Raw genomic sequence first — 18058 nt, forward strand, 5'->3', positions numbered from 1 at the left:
AGGGCTGTGTGCCGCATCCATGCTTTAGGAAGAGGTGATATAGGTAACTTGGAAGAGAAGAGGGTGAGTCCAGCACCAATGCTCTGCTCATGTATCACTGCTCCCATTCACAGTGACAGCGGACTATACGCGCTATGCACTTGAGTGTACATGGACTACATACTATTTTCTTATCCGTCACTTCCTCTGGCTGTCAACCATAAATGCCACTACTGCTGCTTTAAAAGTTGCATTACATTTATTTATTTTGTGGGTACGGGTGCCATGGCATATACGGAGGCACAAAAGGTACTTTCGGGAGAGAGTTTTCTCTTCTCACCATGTGGGTACCAGAGATGCTACCCATGCTGTCAGGCTTGGTGGCAAGCACCTTCATCTGCTGTGCCACATCATGAGCCCCCACAGTTTCTTTCTGAATGCATAACATGGTTTGGCATATCATTAGAGCTCAAAAAATTTCCTGAATAAATCCACCAAGAAATAAATATGAAAACTACTAGGGAATATGCATTGTAGTGGATGACAGAAGTCAACTTTGGCTGTCTATATCTAAATTTACTTCTGATTACGGTATCAGGGAATTGTAGTGGATGACAGAAGTTAACTTTGGCTGTCTATATCTAAATTTACTTCTGATTACGGCATCAGGGAAGGAGGATGACTCAAAACACATGAGATGCAAGCAGCTAAAAAAAAGTGCGAACAGTAAAGAGAAGATATTCTATGTTCCCCAAAAACTAGAAGAGAAAAAAATGACATATGCCTGTCATTTTAAATCTTAAGTACTAGGCAAAGATGCAGGCATGACAGATTGTGTGTTCTTCTGTGTCCATCACATGTGTGCAAGAGCCCAAGGATGTCACAGTCACAAGAGGGCACTAGATCCCATGGAACTAGAGTTCCAGACTGCCACATGGGTGCCGGGAACCAAGTTGAGTCTTTTGCAAAAGCAGAAAGCACTCTTAACTGATGTAGATCTGAGAATTCACAGGCATGGCTACAAAGGTCTGACGGCAATGGTGGCATGCCACCTGCTGAGTTCTGTCCAACCTTCACTATCAGAAGCATGTTGCTCATGTATGGATATAGAAATCCTGGCTGGGCCATGGGTTCCACTGACCCTGCCCAGATATAATTCTCTAATCTTCTTGTCAGTTGTGTAAGCTGCACAACGTCTATTATTCTCTTACTAAATTCCTACCCAACTTAACTTGTTCAGAGTTGATTCTATTGCTTACACTAAGAAATCAGTAGCAGAGATTGGATGAATTACAAGCAATAACCTCTCAGGTAATGAAGGGCAATCTGTGCTTGGTTTCTGCCTAGGAGTGGCCAGTGGGTATCATATCAGTGCTCACAGAGACATTCTTAAATGGGTAGAGACGTGGGAAGACTAATTATCACCCTGGTCACGTGCAAGGCTCAGGGTGACTGACAGTACTGCCAAGAATGAGGAGCTTATGAATCCAAGGCCATGAGGCATAGCACCTATTAGCTTATGGGCTTAAATAAAAGGATATTAGGGTGAGATCCCCATAAACTATGCCCGGGGCGGAGACTGAAATGCAGGTACTATTCAAAACACAATCTAGTCAGGATGGTGGTGCATGCTTATTATCCCAGCACTCACAAGACCGAGGAAGGAGCATCAAGAATTCACGCTAGGGGATGGAGGGATAGTTCAGGGGTTAAGAATGTTTCCTGATTAGTTTGATTCTCAGAACACTTGTTAGGCAACTAACAAATCACCTGTTAACTCCAGCTCCAGGGAATCAAAGAGCTCTTCTGGCCTTCATAGGTGTCCATACAACTCATCCTCTGACATACTTAAATAAAAATTAATTTAAATCGCATGAATTTGAGGCAAGCCTGGGTTACATAATAAAGATCCAATTCATGCCCTCCCTGAAAGAATTCTTTATTTTTCTAACTAAACAGCTAAGGCGGCCTTAAAAAATATATAAGAGTTTATATCCTTGTTTCTTAACTGCAAGCGAGTAAAGTCGGTCGGTAATAATCAAATGACAACAGTAAAGCTGAGGAGTGCAAAAGGAAAAGGAGGGCGGGAGGGATGGCTCAGAAGAACACAAGCTTCTTGCAGTGGACCATGGCTCGGTTCCTAGCACTGCCTCTGGGTGACCCAAAGTTACCCACAACTCCAGCTCCAGGGGATCTAACGCCTCTGCCTGCACCAACAGCTGCACTCACATTCAAACCCACATACATACAGATCCACACACGCCTACACATAATTTTTAAAAAAAAAAATCTATAAAGTAAAATATCTTTAGAAAAAAGGGCAAGAGAGGGCTGGAATGAAGGTGTATGGAGGCTTTGGAAGTCCCTGCGAACATGGTTAAGTCTTCCATGCTTAATAATGAGTCTGATTCATTAAAATCCCCTTATCAGCATGCACTAAGACCTTCCACATACACAGCCTGACCAGTTAGCATCCGATCAGGGCACACTCAGAGATGTTAATCACAAAACACAACTCTGGTCACTGTATCAGAACTAAGTATACAAGGAGAGCCTGCGAGCTCAGACCAAGGAAGAAAGGGCACTTTTAGCTTCTGCTGGCCCTGTTAGCATAGAACTTGCCAAAATGTCTCAAATCTGATAGCCCCCATTAGCAGCTGAGAGCAGTTACAGTGTATATCCAGCTGACTAACCAGAAGGTGAATTTAATCATGGTCTAGGCTAAAGGAAGCTGAGATGCCAAATGTGTGTGTGTGTGTGTGTGTGTGTGTGTGTATGTGTGTGTGTAAGTATGTATGCATGTATGCAGGCAGGCAGACAGACAGACAGTGTGCAAGAATTCAAAACCTTGAGGGACACAAGGATAACACAAGTGGTCATGTTTGTCACCCACACGGCCCTTTACACACCTTCTATTCACGAAACCTTAGAAGGACTTCTTACTCTAAGTGTAAGAGGAACACCCACAGCCCTGAAAAAGCCTTCAAAGCCCCAAGATGCAGGCAGAGGACTGGAATTAGTCTACCCGTGTCCATTTGAAAGACAGGAGTAGCCAAGCAGTGGCACTTAAGCGCTAGTGGATGGGAAAGTGGGCACAGTGAGATAAAGAGGTAGAAAGGCAGGGAGAGTCCTTAAATAGTCTGTGTCAGGGGCTGGAGAGAGAGCTCTGATAGCACAGAGCCTGCAGCCTAGGTTCAGATCCGTAACACCACTGTGAAAGGTCAGGGATATAATCTATATCTATATATACACACCTATAATCTCTGAAATAGGAGGATTCCTGGAACTTGTCTGCAAGCTAGTCTAACTAAATCATTGAGCCCTAGCTTCAATGAGAAACCTTGTCTCAAAAAATCATGTGGAGAGCAACTGAGGAAAGCCACAGATGGCAATCTCCGGCCTCCATATTCATTGGTCTGCATGTGTGCATACACATACATGTATATACACATACCTATACCAGAATAAAGGAATGCATTAAAGTAAACAGTCTGCGTGTATCCTTTGCAGCAGTGAGTGGATTGTGGAGTCTTTAGGATCACTTTAAGGAGTCTATGAACTTGGTTCTACTACAGCATTAAACTGAGAGAACCACAGACAGTGTTACCATAGAGACTTGGTGACTGGTAACTCTTCTTACATTTCCACTGACCTCTTCACTTGGGCCAAAATAATGCCAGTTCTTCCTGAGTCGGAGTAGGCCTGCAACCCCAAGGGCTGCCAGCCGAGTGCATGCCAGACCCTGAGCCCATCCAGCAAACAGCTTTTACACTGGCAAGCTTTATAAGGTTTCAAAGCTTAGTCCTCAGAACAACATCCCCCTGGAAATGCACCTCATAGCTACCCATTCTATTTCTACACAATGTCAGGCCAAATGTATCGCCCAAAAATGTTTGTAGAAATATCAGTCAAGGTAGGTTATTAAGTGTCAGGAGAAATAAAGGAGTCGTATTTAGGCATGGATGGAATCCAGAAACTGGCTCTCTTTAGCATCTCCCTATACTACCAGGTCGAGAGGGAGAGCTTCCAGACAAGGAAGCACAGATATGTAAAACTAGACTCCATCAGAAACTGCTGACTCTGGCTATATTTCCTGAAGTCAAAGAGAGTTATAAGCAAATGGGGGGTTTAGGGGGGTGGCAGAAATGGAAGAAAGCAGTGAATGCCAACTGTGGCCTAGGATCAGTGTATAACAGTATCGATCCACATTTATATTTGGTTCACTGTTATGTGCATGTACATGCTTACGAATTTCAATTTATTTCCCATTTCTTTCTCATTTTCCATAATTCTGTAAAAGGTAAACTAGAGTGGTCAACTTCACTGCTGAGTCAACTTGTATCATGATATAAAAGTAAAAGTAATATGGATGTCACCTAAAGGTCCAAGACTTAGCACTAAACCCAGCGGTCCATAGACCTGGGCTATCCATCCAGAAACACATTGCCATTTGCACAAGGACTTCAATGAGGATGCGCATAAACACTGGCTTTCTTACACCTGGGAAAAGGAATACACAGATGTTGGAAAGATTAAGAAGTAAGCTGTTACTTTTGGTGAAAGTGTGATGAAGATCAGGATGCTGGAGATGTATCTCAGAGAGAGAGAGACAGAGAGAGAGAGACAGACAGAGAGACAGAGAGACAGAGATACAGAGACAGAGAGACAGAGACAGAGAGAGACAGAGAGTTCACCAGGCAAACCTGGGTTCTATCCTCAGCACTGTCCAATAGAAAAGCAAAATGAACAACCAAAAATCTGATGTTTCAGTGACTCTCAAAAGCAGTTCAGGAAAATTTCTAGAAAGAACAATGGTGGTTAAAACAAGAATGGTGGTCACATCTGTAGTCCCCATACTTAGGAGGCAGAGACAAGAGGGCCTAGGTTCAAGGTCAGTCTGGGGCCAAAGTGAAAGCCAATGAAAGCCCCTATTAGAATGGGAGCCACACAAGGAGAGTCCTGGTCATCCTCATTGGCTAGCTCTACAATGCCACTAGTACATAGTAAGGACTTAATACAGATTTTTAAATGACAGAAATCACTGGCCAAAGACGTAACTGGAGGAGTCAGAGGTAGTACCCAGCACCGTGATGTTCACAGACAACAGTGCCGCATCACACAGGAGCTGAAGCCGTGGTTGTCAATGCCTCTCTTGGTTCCTGACTAACAATTCTTCCCAAAATCCTAATAAAGCATTTCTCTGCTGATTAAAACTAATCAAGGTTGATTTCCATGGCTTTCATTGTAGAACACTATTACAGAGGAATAAATTCACTTCAAGATAATTACACCATTAGGAGCAGAAAATAATTTTATCTATTCCTTTTTGTCAATCTGCACCTACATGGCTGTATCTGCAGTTAGTAAGTTAGTCAAATGAAAATAGATGCTGAACCATATTTGAAGTTTAAGATCTACCTACTTTCTGTGTGTACTCCTGTGTGTGTGTGAGTGAACATAAGCAGCCAGCACACCTGGGTGCACCAGCCAGTGTTCATGACATGATGTGTGTGGCGGTCACAAGACAACATGCAGGACTAGTGTTCTTCCACACCGCAGGTCAGACTCCCACCATCAGGCTTGGTGGTGAACACCATCACCCATGGACCTTGCCAGCCATGGACCATCTTTTAAACCTCTTTCTTTTTTCATTTAGTTTAAGCCTCATATTATAGTGTTTATTTTAAAATATAATAAAATCCCTCAGCTAGCTATTCTGAATTAAAGAATCTTGAGAATCTTTAATTTCTCTAATACTTTAAATACTTGAGAGTTTAAGTATTTCTAAACAACCACAGAGTTCTTTATGCAAATTTATAGCCCTACAAAATGGCCACCACTTTATGTCACAAATATTAGTCTGTAAATATTAACTCATTTGAGGAGAAAGAATGTCTAATCCAGCAAGACTGGATCAGAATCATGAGTATTTGTAGACATAAGGTTCAACTAACCTGCCTCACATCCCTCCCCATGTCCACCTTGCTCGGTTGAACCTTAGTTCTAGTAAGGGTTCCTGTTATTCTTGAAGATTTCTTGCTGTGGTTTTGCAATTTTGGTTTGACTGTTCATAGTGGTGTTTTTGTTTGATTGTTTTAAGACATTTAGCCCTTGCTAACCTCAAACTATGTAGCCAAAGATAGCCTTGAACTCCCAATTCTTTAATGTTAGGATTACAGATGTAATTACCAAACCTAGGTTATCCTCCTCCTCCTCTTTCTTCCTTTCCTACTTCTTTTCCTTCTTCTTCTCCTTCTTCTTCTTTTTTCTTTTGTCCAAGAAAGGGGTTCTCTATGTAGCCATAGTTATCACTGAACTCCTGGTTCTATTATCTCTTCTACCTCCTGAGGTCTGGGATTGCAGGTAAATGCCACTGTGCCCAGCTATTTCTTTTTTCTTTTCTTTTTAATATTTCAAGGATAGCTTCTTTCTTTGTTCCTTTCTTGCATGTGTTTGTATCTGTGTACGAGGATGTGGTGCATATGTGCTGTAGTGTGCATGTGTAGGTCAAAGGTCAGTCTCTGTCTCACCTTCCACCTTGTCTGAGACAGTGTCTCACTGTTCTTTTTCCACTGTGCACATAAAGCTAGCTGGTCCAACGGCTTCAGATTCTCCTGTCTTCCCCTCCTATTCCCCCAGAAGGCTAAGATATCTCTTGGCACTAAGCATCTAACTTTAACTGTCCTCACGCTTCCTTAGCAAGCATATTCACCTCACTGAGCATCTTTCTTTCTTCTTTCTTTCCTTTCTAATATTTATATGTGTTGTTTTTCTGTCGGCTTAGTGGTTGTACCTGAATCTACTGATTTTAACTGCCATCTGTGCCCTGCCACCACTTGGGATGAGGCCTGGCGGGATTCCTGGTCCTGCCAGTACCAACATAGGCTTGGCCATGGCCACTCAATGTAGGGATTTTTTTAAAAAATATTTATTTATTTATGAATGTATGTATGTATACAATATTCTGTGTATATTCCTACAGGCCAGAAGAAGGCACCAGACCTCATTACAGATGGTTGTGAGCCACCATGTGGTTGCCGGGAATTGAACTCAGGACCTCTGGAATAGCAGGGAATGCTCTTAACCGCTGAGCCATCTCTCCAGCCCCTAAATGTAGGTTTTAACTAAGTTTCTATTGTTCTATTTATCAATAAAGACTTGGGAGCCAGATGTTGGAGTCAAAACCTGCTAGATTAGAGAAACTGAAAAGCAACCAGTTGACTGACCTTTCTTTTTGGCAGGCAACCAAGCAAAAGAAGCATCTCTCCACTTGTTCCAAATCAAAGCAACCCCCCAACACACCAAATCTCTAGGTCCCTCCCTACTACTTCCTGTGTGTCTATCTTTATTCCTGAGTTCTCCATACTCTCAATGGCCAATTCTTGTCAACTAGTCACTGGCTCCGCCCCCGATCCAAGTTTAATTTTATTAACACAGTCTTAGAGTTTCACAGTGCTATCAAATACCCTGTAACATACATGTATGAGTATTTTGCTTACATGTATGTGTGGCACATGCATTCCTGGCACCTTAGGAAGTCAGAAGGAAACCAGGTCCTTTGCAAGAACAAGTGCTCTAAATGACCCAGTCATCCTCCTACCCCCACAAGCTTTTTCTTACATAAGAGAGGCATGGAAATTTTTTGGCGAGCAATTCTATTTGTCCACACCTGGAAAGCTGTTTTGGGGGTTCTCTTTTCTTTTGTATTTGGTGAAATGCACCCTCTATCCTTCCCTTTATCTCTGGAGTATTACAGGGCCTTCTTCACACTAGCCAGAATGTCCTCCCCAAACTCAGGCAATCCTATCTCGGCCTGGTACTTTTCCTCTGCAGCCACCCACGCTCATCCCTTCGAGAGCCCACTTTCCAGTCCTTTCCTCGCTTGCCAAGCCTACCGCTCTGCAGAAGCTGCCACACCCAAAGCAAACACAGCACACAGCTTGAGGACAGATGACACGTGCTCTGAGAAGAGAAACTGGTGACACAAAGCACGGTGCGGGAAAACAGCTGTGAGCCAGATACCAGCCCTTTGTCTACAGAAGACTGCAGTGGTTCTCATCCTGCCTAACGCTGCAACCCTTTAATACAGTCCCTCATGTTGCAGTGAGCCTTAGCCAAAAAAATATTTCACTGCTACTTTATAACTGTAACTTTGATACCATTATGAATCATAATGTAAATATCGACATGTGACCCCTGTAAAAGGGTCATTTGATCCCCCAAAGCGGTCATGACCCACAGGTTGAAAACTACTGCACTATGGAAAGAAAGATAAAATATGTCTGCTTTTATGTCTTCCTTTTCTCTCTAAGTCCAAGTACCAGAGGATCAGACCCTGGCCTGGCTCTCTACTGCGCCTGCTGAGAGCTTTTTACCTGAATGGCACTTCCTCCTGTGGGACGTCCACGTAGTACCGGATGAAAAACCTCTCAGAATCTTCTCGTTCTCCATCGGTGACAACGCTGCCATTGAGTTTGGAAACAGAGGGCAGTCTATAAGTGAAAGCCAAATAAAGACATTTTAAGGAGCTGGAAATAAAACAATGGGCCGTCGTTTTTGAAAGGATACAGCTGGCTGGGCCTTGTTCCTGCGTGAAGACTGACACACAGTGAAGTCATCAAAAGGATGAAATAAAGAGTGCTGCATTTTTGGATATGATGCTGATCTTCTGTTTCAAACCTAACATTTCAGAGCACGGCTCTAAGTCACACTGGCCACCTTAGGTGATGAACGCAGCCCAGTGATGTAGCGGAAGTACCTAGTAGTTCCACTTTAAAATTGGCTTTTATTCTTTTTATTTTCCCTGTACGTGTCTGTCTTTGTATATGTACTTACATGTGAAGGTGTCTAAAGAGACCCAGAGAGGGTAACAGGCTCTCTAGAGCTGGAGATACAGGTGGCTGTACAGCACCTGATATAGGTATTGGGAACCGAACTCAGGTCCTTGGGAGAGCAACAAGTACTCTTAACAACTGAGCCATCTCTCTAGTCCATTTTAAAAAGCGGAAAGGTAAAATTGTAACAATATATTTTATTTAATATAATATAACCAGAATATGAGCATTTCCACATGTAATCAATATTTTAAGAAGTCATGAGCTCTTTTGTAGGGGAAATCTAGTGTCTGTTTTATACTTCAAATTAGCCAAGGCATTATTTGAAGTGCTCATAGCCACCTAGGCTGGCGGCTGCCATGTTAAATAGCACAAGTTCAAAGTGTAGTTCGTACAAAATGAATATATAACTCACAAATCATCTTATGCTTGTAAATGAACTGTGTGAAGAACATAAAGCCTAAAGCCTGCCTACCATGAGACTTGGGCTTCCCAAGAGAACAGTGAGCCTTCTGACTGTGGTAAGAAGTACGGGCATGGCAGTGTGGAGCCAGGCATTAGCTTGGCAAAATATCAATGCTGTGCTTAAGGAGGCCTCTTCTGCAGAAACCCCAAAGCCAACTGCCCATCCTTCAAGAGCTCCACGTGGGGTGCACGCAGAGAGCAAAGCAAAGCCCCGGGGCTCTTTTCATTTTAGCCCAAATCTTCTTTCTGCTAAAGGTTCATACGAGCATTCACACTGGAGGGAAGCTGCAGCAGTGTGCAGAGATAGCTCCAAAGACACAAAAAGCCAGGAGCATGGAAGACAGTAACAGCCAGCCTTCTTAAGTCAACCAAGAGATAGCTACTCAAGAAGAAAAGACGTGCTGAGAAGGCTCCATTTCCAGGTATAAATGCTCTTTACATCACCACTATGTTAGATGAGATAAGGACAGCTGCAGCAGATGATTCTCCTTCGATAGGCTTCCACTCACCACCCCAAATGGGCTTTCAAATATTCTAAGCATTTAAGGACAAACAGACAAAACATCTATTTACAAGGAGGCAGGACCGCTACAGGTCTTGCTCATGCCATTACATCTCTTCTTATCCAGGCCTGAGTGCTACAGAAGCAGCTTAAGCACAGTCTGCTCAGGAGATGGGACAACACACAACACCCCAAAGAGTATCCTGCCCTTTAAGGCCCCTTCAGAAAGCAGCAGGAGGAGCAGGACCACATACCTGGCCACCACCAGTTTCCTGCGCTCCTCAGTGGTATACGGCTGCAGAAGAGGAATTCCTAGCAATCTCACTTCTTCAAGCTTGGGGAAGGAATTTAGTTTGTCAATGTCTTCCCACGACTGCAAACCTAATTGGAAAAAAAGATATTATTTAGGTAAACCCAGAAAAGAACAAAAGGAAGAAGATAAAGATGGCCAAGCAGCTACCTAGCAATTCCTGAAATGCTGAGGTACAAAGAGCCAGCCAGAAGCTGGCCCCTTTCCAAGGATACAGGAATGGCCATGGTTAAACTTCAAAGTAACTTCCCTGGAAAACAGGCTCAGCGCTCTGCTGCGTGTCTGGATTCTCCCCTGCTCAAGTGAAGGCAGGAGGATCTAGAGTTCAAGGGCAGCTAAGGCAGGATAGTAAAAAGGCGCTGCCAAAGGCAACAAAAATGACAAACAAACCCACTTGCCAGAGCTTCTCCCATCTCTGTGAGCTCAACTGTGAAGGACAGAGAGAGTGGGCCTGGTTCTTCAACACCCTCCCATCTCCTGTTCCACAGCAACAGCATCTAATTGGGTAATCACGGTTTCAGTAAACAGGCGCATGCTGTGATTCTTCTGAAAAGTGACTCAATTGACTTCTTTTACTAAATGCAGACTAATGGACTGTGACTCTCTGAGGTGATGGTGGCATGCCAAACTTTCCCCTAACATGTTTGAACACACGACAAGAACAGAGAGCTAGAAACTAAGACTTATTACCTTTGTGTTACCCTCATGCTGGGGGCAGGAAAATGGGTTCAAGATCACTGCCAAAACCAACCCGACCCATGAGTACAGTAACCCCAAACCCTGAAGCAAGGAGAGCACTGGTGAGGGGAAGACACTGAGCTCTAAACTGCAGTTCTCGCTGGCCGTGGGCAAGTGTGTCACCCAAGCTGATATCTGACTCCCGAGTCAGACAGGCTTTCACACACACACGACATCCTGAGAGACCGAGTGGCCATGGGAAATCCATTTCAGAGAACATAACTGCTTTGTGTCTGCAGCGCCCTGCAGCAAGGGTGAAGTCAGAGGGAGGACACGTGAGGACGCTGGCACAGAACTATCTCAAGTCACAGCTGTCCTCTTCTCTTACCAGTGGGCGCGTCTACCCAGATGCAGGAGAGTTATGTCAAGGGCTGTCAAGCTGTGAAATAAAAAGCTTCCATGTGCAAAATCGTGGCTTTTAGGATGCATTTTTAGGGGCCAGTGAGATGGCTAAGCAGATAAAGGTGCCTGACACCAAGTCTGACCATCTGAGTTCCTGAGGACACACATGGTAAAAGGAGAAAGCTGACTTCTGCGAGTTGTCCTCTGGCCTCCGTATGTGTGCCATGGCATGTGTGTAATGTTCAGAAAAGACGCATTTCCTACTCATCATCATAACCTCTATAGAGAATTAAACTAAGTTCATCTTTTTCAGTTTTAAGTCACAGTTATTTTAAGTATGTAGTTGTTTTAAGAACTAGGAAGAAAGCGAGGTTTAAAAATGAGAGTAAAAGTCAGATTGGGAGAAGTTTTGTTGCAAAACACACATTTAACAAAAGTCCATTGACGGAAACATACAAGAACTTTTAAAACTCAATAAGCTGGGTCTGGTAGAACCAATCTATTCTCCCAGCTAGTCAAGGGGCTAAAAAAGGAGGGTCATAGGTTCAAGACTAACTTGATCAACTTAGTGAGACCTTGTCTCAAAATCAAAAGGAAAAAGAAGGCAAGAAATATAGGTCACTGATAGCACAAACGAGACCCTAGGCTCAATCTACAGCATTGAAATCAATTCAACTACAACCTAAAAACCCAACTAACAGTCTGACTATTAACTCAGATATCAAACTAACAACAATCCAACTAATAACCTAACAAAAATCCAACTTACAACCCAACTAATAGTTCAACCTGTTGTGTGGCAGTTTCCTCCAGATTAAAATCTTCTATCTTGAAGGAAAATATTTAAGGCAGAATGTTTACAGGGAGGGGAAACAACAGACCATTCTAAGGGGCATGAAATGCTATAGGGATGTTCCTAAGACTGGAAGTAAACAACTGAACATTAGCTTCAGGAAGTTCCTAAAACTGACTAGATTCACTAGGTCCCTCCCTCCCTCCCCAACAATATAAATGGTAAAGACTGCTGAGAATCAAGGGCAGACAAGCCCACATGCCTGGACAAAGTAGAGACTAGTCAGATTGCCTAGAAAAAAACAAAGACCAACGGATCCACTTGGCCAAGGACACCGTCCACCTTGCTGACTTGCCTCTTCAGTGTGCTTCGGGTCTCCAGTTTTTGTGCACTGTCACTCATGCTGGGTGGGTTTGCTGGATACAACCATCATTGTGCCATTTCTGCTCCTGCAAGTAATCTCTCGCCCATATTTCTATAAATAACCCCAAGAAAACTCACTGGTTCATCAAGTTGGACTTTGATGGTATCTTACTTTTTTTTTTTTTTTTTTGGTCAGTCCCTTATCTGGAGTGTTTGCTCTCATCTTCCCAAGAATAGTATCTCACAGCCCAACCCAATGACAATCCAACTAACAACCTAACTATAACCAAAAGTGGAAAAAATCCCTAAACCCACCTTTTCACAGATGGCAACATAGGAAAAGTAAGCAGACAGAAAGGCTCTTCCCCATTTGGCAGTTAGGGAACTTTAAATTCAAGACCCTTATTAGAAGTCAAAGCATACATCACTGCTAACACCCAATGCTGTCAAGCATGTGGGGCAACACAACTCTTCATGCAGAGCTGGTAGAAATGGAAAATGGTGCAACTGCTTTGACAGTTTAGGTTTCTTTCAAAACTAAGTACAATCTTACTGTATGATACAGCTGTTCTACCTTTATCATCCACCTAAACAAACTGAAAGCGTATGCCCACTTGAAAATCTGAACAAATGGTTTCAGCTTTACTCATAGTTGTTCAAACTGGAAAGTAAATCAAAGCCTTCAGCAGATGATGGATAAACTATGGTGCCCCCTAAAAAATGGAATATCATTTTGGGCTGACAAGAAAGGACCTCTCAAGTGATGAAAAGGCATGAGGGGCTTAAATACGAATTACCAAGTGAAAGAAACCTATTAAAGAAGCTCCACATGGCGTGACTCTAAATAAATGCCTGTGGCTGAGGTGGAAGTGCAGAGACAACAGAGGACCAGAGCATGTCAGCATTAGAGGGATGAGCAGGTGGACCACAGGGCACCGGGAGAGCACTGAGCCAGTCTGCACACCAAATGGAGGAGCTGTTCTGCTCATTTCTCAAAGCCCATGGGGTACACCCTAAGGGAAACTATTGACTCTCAGATGCATGACATGTCAGAACCAGCTCATTGATGGGCATGGTACAATACCAGTTGGTGGCGGGAGGTACAAAATGGGGGCAGGTTGTTCACACATGAGAACCATCTGTACTTTCTACTTAAGTTTTCCGTGAACCTAAAGCTGGTCTTAAATAAAAATCATTAACATATATTCATTCTTGTAATGTACAGGATACAGCAGCAATAAGGTGACAATCAAGAATGTATGGATGAGTATTTAAAAAGGCTGCCAGACCAGGATTCCTTACTCTGCATCTAGGTAAAATGATCTAGTTTATAATTCTTTTTCTGTCTTTTAATAACTACATCATCAATTTCATTTTACTTCTTTATGACTCTTTTTAATGTATAAAATATAAATTGTGAATATAATTCTATGCTCCTTAACACTTATTACTTATGAAGAAAACGATGTCCTAAATTAAATGGATTGTAGGTACATGAAAACCTACCCTGTTACCAGTATAGTTATGACTAAAACACATTTTTATTATATTCCATCATGAACTTGACCAGACTGACACAGAACGAGGGCAAGCCTGTGCCTCACCTGACTTGTGAAGGCTGATGGATCGCAGATTAGGAAACAGCCTCGCCAGGGAGTCAGCAGGCTCCTCGATAGCATTCAAGTGATTGTTGGCCAGGACCAGGGTATCCAGTGAAGGGAACATTACACCAAGCTTTCGGATTTCAGTCCAGTCTTGGAGGTTATTGTCTGTTATGTGTAGGAGCTTAAGGGAATGACAGCAAATAGAAGGACAAGACACTGTTTCATAGTCATTAAGGCACAGGAAGAGCTCCTCCAGACTGCAGAGAGAAAGGAAACAGCCAATTGTTTAGAGCAGTTGAGTTTTACCTTCAGACACACCGCCATGCATTCAGTAACTAAAGGACATAAGTGTCAGGAACCCCAGGAGGATGGGGAAGGAAGAGCATCAATCCAAGGCTAGCCTGGCTACCCAGCGATACCCTGTCTTAAAAACTAATCCAAGGCTAGCCTGGCTACCCAGCGATACCCTGTCTTAAAAACTAATCCAAGGCTAGCCTGGCTACCCAGCGATACCCTGTCTTAAAAACTAATCCAAGGCTAGCCTGGCTACCCAGTGATACCCTGTCTTAAAAACTAATCCAAGGCTAGCCTGGCTAACCAGTGATACCCTGTCTTAAAAACTAAAAATACAATCACACTATATGTGAGACTCTGGCTGTATCACAGACAAAATATAAAGGAGTTTTCCTGCAGCTCAGAACAGTGTATCTTTGGGAAGGGAAATCCAGAGTGAAGCAACAGAGGCGGCTAGAAGCTGCTGCTGGGTTAATCCTGTGCTTAACCAGACGCCAGAGCATGCGGCACCAACTCTTAGAACAAGTGTCTTCTGGAGCAATGAAACTCAAGTGCAAGTCTACGACACAGGAAAGAATGCCCGGCTTCTAAGGAGGGACAGACTTAAGCCGAGAGACAAAAGAAGAAAATTCCAGAAAACGTGGAGAAATGTTTATAAAAAGAAACAATAACTACCATATCCCTACCCTGTGTCAGCCCTTGTGCCAGGAACATATAATGGTGTCCACTTCACAGGCAAGGAAACTGGGCCCAAAGAGGTCACATGGTTAGCAAATGACACCTTAATTTAAGTTAATTCAACTGCCACAACTAATGGTACACACAAATCATTCTAGCACCTAAAGGGTAGAGCCAGGAGAATAAGGAGTTCAATGCCAGCCTCAGTTACAAAGTGAATGTGAGGCCAGCCTGGGCTTCATGAGACCCTGTCTCAAAGAATAATTAATTCAATGCCATACTGGAAGCTGTTCATCGTGAAGAAAGCTGATTAGCTTAACAGTGAGGAACTCAGGGGCAGTGAGTGGTGTGAGGCTGGATCCTGGGAGCCTGGATCATTTCTGTACTTAGAAAAATCAAAGAAATTCCAGCCTTCTTTCCTTCTGGCAGAGATTTCCTCTGTCCAGGTCCACTTTGCATCAGCCTACAGAGGCGCCCAGTTATCTCAACGTCAACACATTTTTTTTCTTCCAAAGAAAAGGCTAAAGCAATTCTTAAATTGGGCAATCAGAAGATTAAAGAGGTGCTTGGGGCGGCAAGTGCTTCTCACGGGCCATCCTATGTCTCCCAGCTATGCCCCTGGAAAGGTGAGCAGGTCACCCCACACCCTCACCCCAGTGACTTCATTTTTCTGACCTTTCTCCATTCAGCCTACAGCTCTAGAGTTTCTGAGCTGAGAGATCAGCAGACATTCTATGCAGAGACACAGATGGCAACATGACCCCAATCCCCTGTGCTCGCTGGGCTTACTCTGGTAACTCCTGAAGTATCGTGTGCACTGTTTCCCATGATGCTTTGCTGTTGTTGAGGACAAGTTTGCGAACCCCCGAGAAGGACCCAGCACATGTTCTCTCTAGAACCGACAGATTCAGAGGATTGGAACTCAGGTTTAGAAATTCCAGCTGAGGAACATTTGACACAATCTTACTGACCTGCGGAGAAAAGAGAGATGTGAGTCAGGCGGACATTGGAGCCTTGAAAGAGCAGTCACGTGCGTGAAGGCCAGAGTAGGTCCCCAGGTGAAGGGCTTGTACCTCGAGGAGTCCCACTTAGCGAAGGCACCTACAGAGCAGGAGGAGTGGCTTCAACAAATTAAGGCAAATCATTTAGTCTGTTTCCAAGGAAGAGTAGCATAGCTGAGAGTTAGTGGCACGGGAAGGATTCCCTGTGTGACAATTAGCAAGGCCCTGATTTTGCCCAGTACGATACACTCTCACATAAGTAAGATAAAAGGATAACTTAGATGGTATTCTAGGCTATACATTTTTAAAGAGCTAAGATTAAGTCATGCAGTTCTCTCTGACTACCTTCACCCGCTCATTCTCAACACCACACGATGTCTAAGTGAAAGCTTCCTCAGCTCCACCCCAGCCCTTCTGTAAGGATCTGTGTGTCCAAAGCTGACTGGAGAGACATTACCACTCAGGGATGCTTCGGTTTGTTTCCAAGGCAAAAAACAAACCAAACTTTAAAATGTATTTATTCAAAAGCCCAAGACATCCAGAATACACCAATAGATAGAAAGACAGATGATACACAGACAGACAGATGGAGACTGGTGAAGGAGAAAGCATGATCACCAATTCACCAGTTTATGGCTTACTTAGCAACCTATAGAAAAAAGTGGAGCAGGAGGTGTGGCTGAGTCTAACTATACGCTCTGAACAGTTCTAGCTTTCTGGATACACATTTGTTCTCTGAACAACCTGCCAGCTGTGACTTTCTCATGGTGAAAAACGAGGACACTGAAGCTCGGAGACATTCAACAACTTTGAGTGTGGCCCCACTGTACATCACGAGTATAACCAGGAGGAAATAAAGAACAACTGTAGAGTAGTGGGCACGGGCAGTGAGGACCGAGCGAAGGAAGCTGGAACGATGCTCACACCTACAAATGTATTAAGTCTCGTAGGGCCAGGCAGCAGTGGAGTCAGAGAGGAGCAGCAGGAACTCACTTCGGAGTGTGGAAGGCTTGCTTTCAAATCAGTTTCCGACACTTGCTAGCCGACTGGCTTCATCTCTTAACCTTTCCAAGTCTGTTTCCTCGCTGACGAAAGGGGAAAGTACCTAGATGGCTCAGGACCCTGTGAAGGGTTAAATGAGATGTGCGTGGATGTCACTCAGGGTTGACATCTCTGTACCAGTTTGTTTTCGGAGCTCTGGAAGAGACGCTGGGTACATCCAGAGAGGACCACGGGCAGGAGAAAAGGTGAGCTGCAGCTTCATCAGGCCACAGCGCCTGCTCAGTTCAGCGAGAAGATTAACTTGAGGAGGCTCCCAGGAGTCTGCCAGAGGGAAAGGCCCTCCCATTCACCACTCTGCACACTCAATGTTCCACAAATGAAGAAAGGAGCTGTCGAATAGGGAAGATGCACTGAGCTGCTGTTTTCAGCGTGAGGGATGCCGACAGTATGAGGATATTCCCTCGCAGTCGCTTCTGTGAGTGTTACCAAACCGTAATGCAACGCGTGGCTGAGCCTACAACACAGCTCAATAGCTCACGCAGGGACCAATAATGCATTACATTCCATGACCTAAATACCAATGAGAAGGACTTTCACACAGTAGACGATGACCAGATACCATCACCTCCCTCTAGATTTCTATAATAAAGAGCAAAATGCTTTAAAAAGAATGAGTTACTTAAAGGTTGTGAAACGAATTCTGGAGAATCCCAAGGCTAACGGCTGTGTAGCCCTCTCTTTACCATCTACACTGGCCAAGTGTCCAGTGCGACCCTGCGCATGGTCCTGAACACTACACTGGACACACGCTAAGCAATCAGGCAGGAAGCATTTTCTGTGCTAGAAACAAATATTTTCTTTTAAAGTATGAAGATCCAAAAGGCTTCCTGTGTCACCTCACATGGATGCTAAGGAAAACATAGTATTCATTAGATTGATAAAAATTTACTTATGATAGAAAAATTTCCCAACTGCAAAGGCGACACACTCTGTTGAGTGTCTACGGCAGCTCTTCATATGGTGTCTTTAAATCACAGATTAAAAAGACTCCCCTGGCTGGAATGAGTTGAATTTGCTCATGAGCAAAAGTGAGGAGCTGAACTCGCATCACCTCTCAGACCTCTACAGATCAGGGTTTCATAGGGGTCCTTTA

At 43.8% G+C, this 18058-nt stretch overlaps 1 protein-coding gene across 3 annotated transcripts in view; it reads right to left on the reverse strand.

Annotated features, from left to right (window-relative positions):
* Nucleotides 1–18058, reverse strand: part of Tbcel (tubulin folding cofactor E like) — a 59311-nt gene that overhangs the window by 14198 nt on the left and 27055 nt on the right. For all 3 annotated transcript variants that reach the window (XM_057768035.1, XM_057768037.1, XM_057768034.1), the window contains exons 4-7: nt 15692–15873; nt 13931–14187; nt 10035–10161; nt 8355–8471 (exon numbers count right to left, since the gene is read on the reverse strand). In XM_057768035.1, the coding sequence (XP_057624018.1) occupies nt 8355–8471; nt 10035–10161; nt 13931–14187; nt 15692–15873 (683 nt within the window). The remainder of the gene's footprint in view (nt 1–8354; nt 8472–10034; nt 10162–13930; nt 14188–15691; nt 15874–18058) is intronic.

Source organism: Chionomys nivalis, chromosome 4, assembly GCF_950005125.1.
Source record: "Chionomys nivalis chromosome 4, mChiNiv1.1, whole genome shotgun sequence".
Lineage (NCBI taxonomy): Eukaryota > Metazoa > Chordata > Mammalia > Rodentia > Cricetidae > Chionomys > Chionomys nivalis.